At 54.4% G+C, this 9,065-nt stretch overlaps 1 protein-coding gene across 1 annotated transcript in view; it reads left to right on the top strand.

Moving 5' to 3' along the window:
- HSPA12B (heat shock 70kD protein 12B) overlaps window positions 1-9,065 on the top strand; it is a 17,455-nt gene that overhangs the window by 2,368 nt on the left and 6,022 nt on the right. The window contains exons 2-7 of the mRNA XM_005874752.2: window positions 536-595; window positions 2,855-2,952; window positions 3,957-4,081; window positions 6,592-6,778; window positions 7,113-7,217; window positions 7,493-7,609. Of these exons, the coding sequence (XP_005874814.2) occupies window positions 536-595; window positions 2,855-2,952; window positions 3,957-4,081; window positions 6,592-6,778; window positions 7,113-7,217; window positions 7,493-7,609 (692 nt within the window). The remainder of the gene's footprint in view (window positions 1-535; window positions 596-2,854; window positions 2,953-3,956; window positions 4,082-6,591; window positions 6,779-7,112; window positions 7,218-7,492; window positions 7,610-9,065) is intronic.

The raw sequence follows: 9,065 nt of genomic DNA, 5'->3' as shown, positions 1-9,065 counted from the left end.
CTGGCCTGATCACCCCTAACCGCCTCTGCCTCAGCCCTGCCACCATGGCTTTGTCCAGAAGGACCTCCAGAAGATCTCACAGTCTAATTAGCATATTACCCTTTTATTAGTATAGATAAGCAGTTCCCCGCCAGGTTGTGGGCCCCTGGGGCAGAGACAGTGTCTCTCTGGGTCTGTCTCTGATGTCCCCCAGCACCTGGCACAGACTGGGCACCAAAAACATTTAGGACCATCCTGATTTCAACAAAGCAACTGTTAAAAAAAGATCTTTTTGAGAAAAGCTGGGACGGTGGACTGAGCATTAGATGAGATTAAGGAATTAGTTTTGTTACACATGATAATGGTGCTGTGGCAATGTTTTTAAAAGTCTATCTGTTGGAGAGACATATTGAAGAATTTATAGGTGAAACAACATGGTGTCTGGTATTTGCTTCAAAAGACTCCAGCCAAAAATAAATAAATAAAACAAGTAAGCATTCCATGAGGGAACAAAAGAACAAATAAATGTCATTTGCATGTCTGTTCCTGTTCACAGCCTCAGGGCCTGCAAAGATGCTGGCTGTCCCGGAGGTGGGCCTGCAGGGGCTGTACATTGGTAAGAATCCCTCACCTCTGCCCCACCCACCCTCCACTTGCCCTTGTCTGGTTAGGGGTGTGTCTCCCAGAAGAAGTTCCTGAGAGTCTATGTGTGTGCAGGTAGGGTTAATGCACACAGGACTGTGTACGTAAGTGTGTGTGTTTGTGCACGCTTCACTCCTGTGTGCACACAGAACATATCTGTTCATGGGACCCTGTGCGCATGTGTGTGTGTGTGTGTGTGTGTGTGTGTCTGTGTTTGTTTCTGTCTGTCTGTCTATCTGTCTATCTGTTTGCTGTGGGCAGATCTCTGTGCACAGGGCCTTGTGTGAGATTGTGTATATCTGCAAGTAGGTCTATGTGCACAGAATTCTGTGTGTGTGTGTGTGTGTGTGTGTGTGTGTGTGTGTGTGTGTGCAGGGGCGGGAGGCCAGGAGGCAGGAGGGACACTCCTCAGGAAGTCCACTCACAAAGACCTGGTGGGCTGGGCCTTCCTTCCTGCCTCCCTTCCCAGGCTCACGCCACACAGCGCCTTGGCCCTTCAAGCTAGAGTTGGTGGCAGGGCCTAAGCCTATGCTGGTCGCCTGAGGAAAGGGAGCTCTGAGGGTGTGACCAAAATGCCCCTGCCTCTCCAGCACCCCAAGACAGACTCCAGCCCTATCCAGGCACTTTCTAGAGTCCCCCTCATTTCCTGCCCCTCACATATGTTCCCAGGGTACCCAAGGCCAGAAAGGGCTGGGAGCTGTCAGGGCCACCACCAGGCCCTGGGCCCCAGCTCAGCCTGAAGCCAAACAATTTGCTTTGTCCATGGGTCTTTATGCCAGACTCCATCAGCCCCCTCATCCCCTGCCTGAATCTCAGGGCAGCCCCAGTCCTCCTCACAGGAGCCCTAGGAAAGCCCAGAGTGGTGGTGACAGGCCACCAGCCCACACCTGGGGGATGTCTAGCAGACAGACCCCCTGAGCTGCCTGAGCCTCCAAGCCAGGCTTTGGGCTGCCTTCTGGGGCTGTGTTGCTTCCTTCCAGTGAAGGCCCAGCTCAGTCCTGGGCCTGTGAGAGAGGCTCACTGGGGCCTCATGCCCCCCAATGCTGGCTCCACGTGTATGTGTTGTTGGGGGTGTCGGAGGGATGACTTGGGCTTCACTTCCTATTTTTGTGGGCACCCCTCAGCTCAGGGCTGGGCTGGGGCGGTGCTGCCCTGCCTTGATCCTCACAGGCAGCCAGCTGGGCCTGTCTTTGGCCCTTGGCGGGAGTACTAGGTGTACCGGTTAATAATGTGGATTTTTTTCAATAGATGGAGTTACACATATGTTGATATGTATGCGATTTGATATGTATGCTATTTTGTTGTATTGCTCCTTCAGATTACCACTTGTTCTGATCGATGGCACACGCACTTTCTGAGCAGCACTTCAAAACGTAGGAAGAAGTGGAAAATTGGGTCTCTGAATGGTTTGCCTCAAAAGAAGAAAAGTTCTATTGGCAATATTAACCAGTTAATAGCCAATCCGCATTATTAACTGGTTAATACGGATTTTGTAATCAAAGAAAATACGATAATTTCAAGAGAAACATCAAAAGTGCTTTATTCAAAGTAATGCCCATCCCCAGCTACACATTTCCCCATCTTTCAGGTAATTCCACTTCGTACGTTTTGAAGTGCTGCTCAGAAAGTGTGTGTGCCATCGATCGGTACAAGTGGTAATCTGAAGGAGCAAGGTCTGGTGAATACAGTGGGTGGGTTAATACTTCCCAGGCAAGATCTTTTAACGTGTCTTTACTAGTAGAAGGGGGCTCCTCTCTCAGGTTCTGAGAACCATGTGGCTGAACTCTAGGGGGAAGGGAGCAGTTAGGTCTGTAGCTCCCCACCTTTCCTGCTTTCTCCGCCTTCCACCCCACCCCAGGCAGGAGCTCACCCACCCCATCTCTCCTGCTCTTCTATCTCTGCACTCAGTCTGCCCCCACATACGCTGCTTCTCGGTCTCTCCCCTCCCTCACTGTGTCTGAGGGGTGCTGGGGGAGATGAGGAGTCCCCAGGTGAGGCATGGGTCATCCTCCAGGGATGGTCACCTCTAACCGATCATAAGCCCTCAGCCTGCTCCTGCCTCAGGTGTCCCTGCTCAGTCTCGTCCTTCCTCCCCTCCCACCCATCCCCCTTCTTCAGCAGGGCACCCCTGCCTTGGCCCAGCAAGGACCGATGGGAGAACCTCCCAGGCCTGGGGCCCAGCTGCCAGCCCCCTACCCTGATTGTGCCACAATGTTTTCCCCTCTCTTTGCAGGCTCCAGCCCAGAGCGGTCCCCCATCCCCAGCCCACCCGGCTCCCCAAGGACCCAGGAAAGCTGTGGCATTGCCCCCCTCACACCCTCGCAGTCTCCCGTAAGCCTGGCGTGGGCATCTGTGTGGTGGGTGGCCTGAGTGGTGTGGAGGGGGTGGTGCTCCAGAAACAATACCTGGCAGGGCCGGGGCAGGGCTGGGGGTCCCACTGTGCCTCCTGCCCCTGCACACCCCAGTCATGCTCTCTGCAGAAGGGTTACCTTACGTGACCTTGCCCTTAAGGGGTAACAATTCTATTGAGGTGAGCCCCAGTACTAACACCGAAATACCCGCTCCAGGATGACATCCAGGGGCTGTTGCGGCTCACCCGCCTGGGGCAGGCGTATTTCTGAGCATATGGTTTTTTCAGGGTCTGCACTGGCCCTCCCATGGGTTGCCCCGCCCCCCTCCTGTCTAGTATAGCCCCACCTGAGGAAGAGGAGACACGCTGCTAAAAAATACAGAGTTTGGAAATTACTAGCTTGAACTATCCAGGACATAACCCTCCCCCAAGCTCGCTGGGTCATCTCACCCCAGACAGCCTCACCCAAATTATCGAGCCTGGGGGCCCCTTTGTTCTCAGGGAGCCAGGCCTAGGAGGGAGGCAGGGGCCACTCTGGGCACGTGCACGGGGCCTCCCCCCTCTGCCACAAAACCGACGGTCTGGTTGTGTCACTGTGGCCACAAAGAGCAACAGGGTCAAATAGACACAGGTCCATGTGCTGTGAAGCTGCCGGGAGGAGCGTAATTGCTCCCAGCTGGACCCGGGCTGTGACATGGTGTGAGATGGGGGTGGGCTAAGGCAGTGCAGACAGAAGGTGGGCAGAGAACCAGGAGCCAGGAAAACAGGAGCTTGAGCTAAAAGCTACGCAGGGCTGCCTGAGAGGCAGTTGGCATCTCCAGGGATCAGCCTGGAGCCTGGGAAGGGAGGGGAGCGCAGGCAGGCAGGTGGGAGGAGGTGAACCAGGGATGGGCTGGACCTCAGTCAGGAAAGGCGTGGGGGGGCTCCCATGTACACCCAGCCTGGCCCTTGGGCTGCTCCCTAACTCTAGGTCTTGCACTTGCAGAAGCCTGAGGCCCGAACCCCCCAGCAGGCCTCCTTCTCTGTGGTGGTGGCCATCGACTTCGGTACCACTTCCAGTGGCTATGCCTTCAGCTTTGCCAGTGACCCTGAGGCCATCCACATGATGAGGTGAGGGCCACTGGGCTGTGAGATTGGGTCGGGGGAGAGGGGTTGGGCCTGGTCCCAGAAGTACTGTCACTGAGGAGACATGGGGTGCCCTCAGAGCTCCTGCCACCCCAAGTCTGGGCTCCCCTCTGGGGTAAAAGTTTGGAGGATGGCCCTTGGCCTGTGCCCCCAGCCTCCATTGGAGCAGTTCCCTGCCCTCTGCAGGAAATGTTGGGCTTTATTTTTAATTTTAAAACATTTTATTGAGATATAAAAAACATACAGGAAAGTACACAAATATCTGGGCTTGCTTACAAACACATACTAGTACAACACATATATGTATGAATATATGTGTGTATGTGTGTTTTAAGTAAAAATGGAATATCATACAATTTGCCTTTTTTATTTTTTATTGATTTTAGAGAGAGAGGAAGGGAGAGAGAGAGAGAGAGAGAGAGAGAGAGAGAAACATCAATATGAGAGCATAACATTCATCGATTGCCTCTTGCATGCCCCCTACTGAGATTGAACCTGAAACCCGGGCATGTGCCCTGACCAGAATTGAACTGGCAACCTTTCGGTGCACTGGACAATGCCCAGCCAACTGAGCTCGCTGGCCAGGGCCAATTTGCCGATTTTAAACTTTCAACACTATTTTGTAGACATTTCATGTCAATACATAAAGCTACCACTTTCTTTTTAACATTGCATAGTATTCCATAGTATGGATGTTTCAAAATTTATCCATTCTTCTACTGATGGTTTCTTTTTTGTTTTGTTTTGTTTTTTATGGTGGGGGGGGAGGTCTCTAATTTTTCACTATTACAAAAAAATGCTGCAAGGAATCTCCTTCCTTGAAAACTTGTGCTGAGATTTCTATGGAGTAGATTCCTAGAGGCAGATTCCTAGGTCCAACATCTCAAATGAAATACAAGGACATGAAGGACCAGAGGGTTAACCGAATTGACACAAGTCACACAGTTGTTATGAAAGAGATGGTCAAAAAATCCATCCTGATGTCGAGTTTTATTCAAACAAAACATTTCTTTAAACACTCCCTCCAGCCCTGCAGACCCTGATCCTTAGAGTGTGTCTAAGTGGGGCTGCAGCCAATAGGCGGAGCTCTAGAAAACTCCAAAGCTCCCAACTCAGACTGGAATGGGGGGTCAGGGGCTTCCCCAGGGCCCCGGAGGCTGGATGGAAGGGTGGATGGAGGGACCGATAATCAGGTCCCTGCCCCACAGGTTCAGGGACTTGTCCTGGACTGTCGTTCCCCTTTCTCTGCTCCCCCATACCCACATGAAGCCACAACAGCTCTGAGCACTCACAGTCCCCTTGGGTCCGCACACAGCAGCTGAGGCCACACTGCGCCCCATGCTGGAGCCAAGGACACATGAAGGGACACTGCCTCTGTCCTGTGGAGGTGACAGTCACAGGAAGTCACTGGGGGACGTCCTGGCCTCCTCCCAAGCCTTCCCCACCCCTACCAGCCACCCAGTCCCATCACTTCTGTCTCCTTACTATCTCTGGAGTACCCATCCACTTCTCTCCACGGCCACCACCCTCTCTCACCTGGATGGTTTTTATTCTCCGCCCTCCCTCCCCTCCAGGCTGTTGCTACATGGGGACCTGTGACTTTCTCAAGGCCACTGTGATCATGCCTCTTCACTCCCCAACCTAACCCCCAGCAAGAGAGAATTCCGATATGGCATTTGATGTTCTTCTTTAGCTGACCTCAACACTCCTGTCTTTTCTCCTGCTGCATTTTGAGCTAACCTACAGCTAGTTCTCCTGTTCTTTCACATCTCTAAGCGTTGGCACATACTGTTCTTCTACCTGGATTCCCAGTACCTTCCTAAAGGGCCACAGTGGCAAGCTTGGCCTAGAGGAGTCAGGAAATCGGGGAAGATTTCCAGGTCTGAGAACTGGGCAGGGAGTTCTGGTTGGAGGTCTGCATGTGCCTGTGAATAGGGAGGTTTGGAATGTCATTCGGGTTTTGGGGGACCTGGCAGAGGTGCAGTCAGCTGGGGTATTGCTGCTGAGGTGGGTCAGATAGGAATGTCATGAATGCCTTAAAGGAGCTTGGTTGTGGAGGACGGCCTTGAGCGAGGCGAACTAGCTGGCTGGGAGAAGGCCTCTGCTAGGATGCTGGAGAGACACATGAGGAAGCCAGACCCAGGCAGATGGATGGATGATGGCCTGCTGCTTCGTGTTAAGGGTGCAGGGAGACGAGGTCAAATGACGAAGGGAACCCAGAATGCCGGGTGCGTCCCGTAGCCCCACGAATAGGGAGGATCCAAGAGCAGCATTCATGGAGATTTAACTGGATGCCAAGCACCATCTTTCTTTTCACAAGAACCCTAAGAGGCAGGTACTATTATTATTCCCATTTTACAGTAGGGAAGACTGAGACTGGGGGCGGCTAAGTGGCCTGCCAAGGTCACACAGCTCACCCCAACGCCATTATCCAACCCTCCCCCCCCCCCAAGTGAGGGTTGCTGCTGACCCCACTGATAGCCCTGTCTCTACAGGAAATGGGAGGGCGGGGACCCCGGCGTGGCGCACCAGAAGACCCCCACCTGCCTCCTGCTGACCCCGGAGGGTGCCTTTCACAGCTTTGGCTACACTGCCCGTGATTACTACCACGATCTAGACCCAGAGGAGGCTCGGGACTGGCTCTACTTCGAGAAGTTCAAGATGAAGATCCACAGCGCCACTGTGAGTCACATTCTGGCTCAGGACCAGTTCCAGCCAGGGAAGCGGGGTCAGGAGGGGAAGGGGCGGGCCTAATGGAGGGCGGGCGGGGTGTGGTGGCTAAGGGACGGAGCTTGGAAGTAAAGAAGGGATGAAGGCGTGGCTGAGGGTGAGGATGGGGTTAGCGGAGAGGCGGGGCTAAAGAGGGGCTGGGGACAGAACTAAAGTGAGATTATAGAGCGAGTGGGATGGTGCCCAGAGGGTAAGCACCAGGAAATGGGGTGGTTTAAGAGAGAGGTCGTCAGGAAATGGGGGCAGAACTACGGCCTTCTGCAGAGTGGCCCTGTGTCCCTGCCAGGATCTCACCTTGAAGACCCAGCTGGAGGCGGTAAACGGAAAGAAAATGCCTGCCCTGGAAGTGTTCGCCCATGCCTTGCGCTTCTTCAAGGAGCATGCTCTTCAGGTGCGCTGCGGCCCCACCCCCAGGCCCACCCTTTCCCCTTAGCCCATCCCTGGCCCCTGTCAGAGGTCAGAGGTCATCTTCTCCACTCCCCTGCCTTCTTGTCTGGAAGAGCCTGCTTGGGCCACATATGTGTTGGTGGAGGGGTTAGCGTTAGGGATTTTTCCAACTCTGCTGGAAAGCCCTTCCTGAGGCTTGATTAGTTCTTCCAGCTCCCACAGAGGGCTGAGGACACCCCACTCAAGCCAGCGCTCATCTCACTGCCCCTCCTGCCCCAGGAGCTGAGAGAGCAGTGCCCCTCGCTGCCAGAGAAGGACACTGTGCGCTGGGTGTTGACGGTGCCCGCCATCTGGAAACAGCCCGCCAAGCAGTTCATGCGGGAGGCTGCCTACCTGGTGAGGACACGCAGGCAGAGAGCAGTGGATGTTGCTCCGGAGGGCCCCAGGGATGGCCCCATACATCCCCTCATTCACCCCACCACCCTTGGGACCAGAGATGCATTGTGGGAAGACCTCCAGCCTTTACCTGCTGGGCATTTTGGCGGTTTGTTGCCACTGGGGGAGGGAGGTGGCTGCAGGAACAGAGGACTGAGGGACAAGAGGCACTGCCCAGGCCAGCTTAGCCAGTGTCTTAGGTCAGGTTTCCTAAAAGCAGAGCCCAGGATGGGAATTGTGCATTGGTCTATTGAGGAAGGGCTCTCAGGAGAAAGGGGGTGAGGGAAGCAGGACAGGAGAAAGAGCTGAGCAGGGATGTGGATGTGACCTCAGCCTGACCCCATGGAGAGCTCTGGAGGGAGAACTGTACCCCCGTGTTGGCCACAGTGAGGCAAGGGGACCAGCTTTTTGTTACTGGTTACTGGGTAGAGGGGGATCCTCTCCAAGTGAGGCAGTTCCCATTCGGCTGAAGGCAGCTCCAGAGAAGGGGGCAGCTGTGAGCCAAGAGCAGCCACACTCCCAGTAGCTGGGCAGGGTACTAAGAACATACACTTCATCCAGCATCAGTATTTTCAGGAATCCACCACCCCACAGCCCCAACCACTGTGAGTTCCTGAGCACAGGAACCTCTGAAGGGAGGTGGTCTGGGCCAGTGTTTGCTGGTTTTCCTCCCATAAGAGATACCCGAAGGTCTGGAGAGAGATGGGTGGAGCTCAGGCACCGCCTCTCTAGTAGAGATGGGGGGAGAAAGGGAACAGCCTTCCAGAGGAACACTCATTGCTTGGTCCTGACCCTGGGGCTTTGGAGGACGCCCTAGGACCGACAAAAGGGGTCTCGGGGCTGCCTGTAGACCCCTTGGAGGATACCAGGGCCCCAGATGGGTTAGGCATGTGCCCGGGTGCCTATGCTTGTCACTGGAAGAAGCTAACCCTAAGCCTACTGGGCATCCCCCTGCAAAGACCAGAATGAAAGCGAGGATGTGCCCAGCTAGTACCCCCCCCCCCCCAGCCATAGTGCCCCTCCTCCTGCCAGTTTACCCACTCTGCTTCCTCCCACACCGTTCCCTGGCTGCCAGCTCAGGAAGGGCTGGCCCTGGCAGGAAGTCTGGATACCTACCCCTCCCCACCCTCCATCTCGTCAGAATCCAGGGAATCCCACAAAATCATAAAAGACTTTCCACAGGGATTCTCCCATCCTGATGCAGGAAGTAACAGCTCCCAAATGTTTTTCTCCCCCCAACTGGCCTGTCTTGGTGCCTGGAATTTCACTAGGAGTTTCCTTCCTCCTACATGAGATTCCCCAGAAATAAAGTTCTCCTGGGAGTGGGGAGGCCTGTAGCCACTGTGACACCAGCCTGGTGAAGAAGGAGGGCTCAGTAAGCCAAAGGGGTCCCCACCATCTCATTTGATTGATGGTC

This window comes from Myotis brandtii, unplaced genomic scaffold (assembly GCF_000412655.1).
Source record: "Myotis brandtii unplaced genomic scaffold, ASM41265v1 scaffold45, whole genome shotgun sequence".
Lineage (NCBI taxonomy): Eukaryota > Metazoa > Chordata > Mammalia > Chiroptera > Vespertilionidae > Myotis > Myotis brandtii.
Note: the sequence above shows the minus strand (reverse complement) of the source record. Positions and strands in the feature narration are given on the sequence as shown.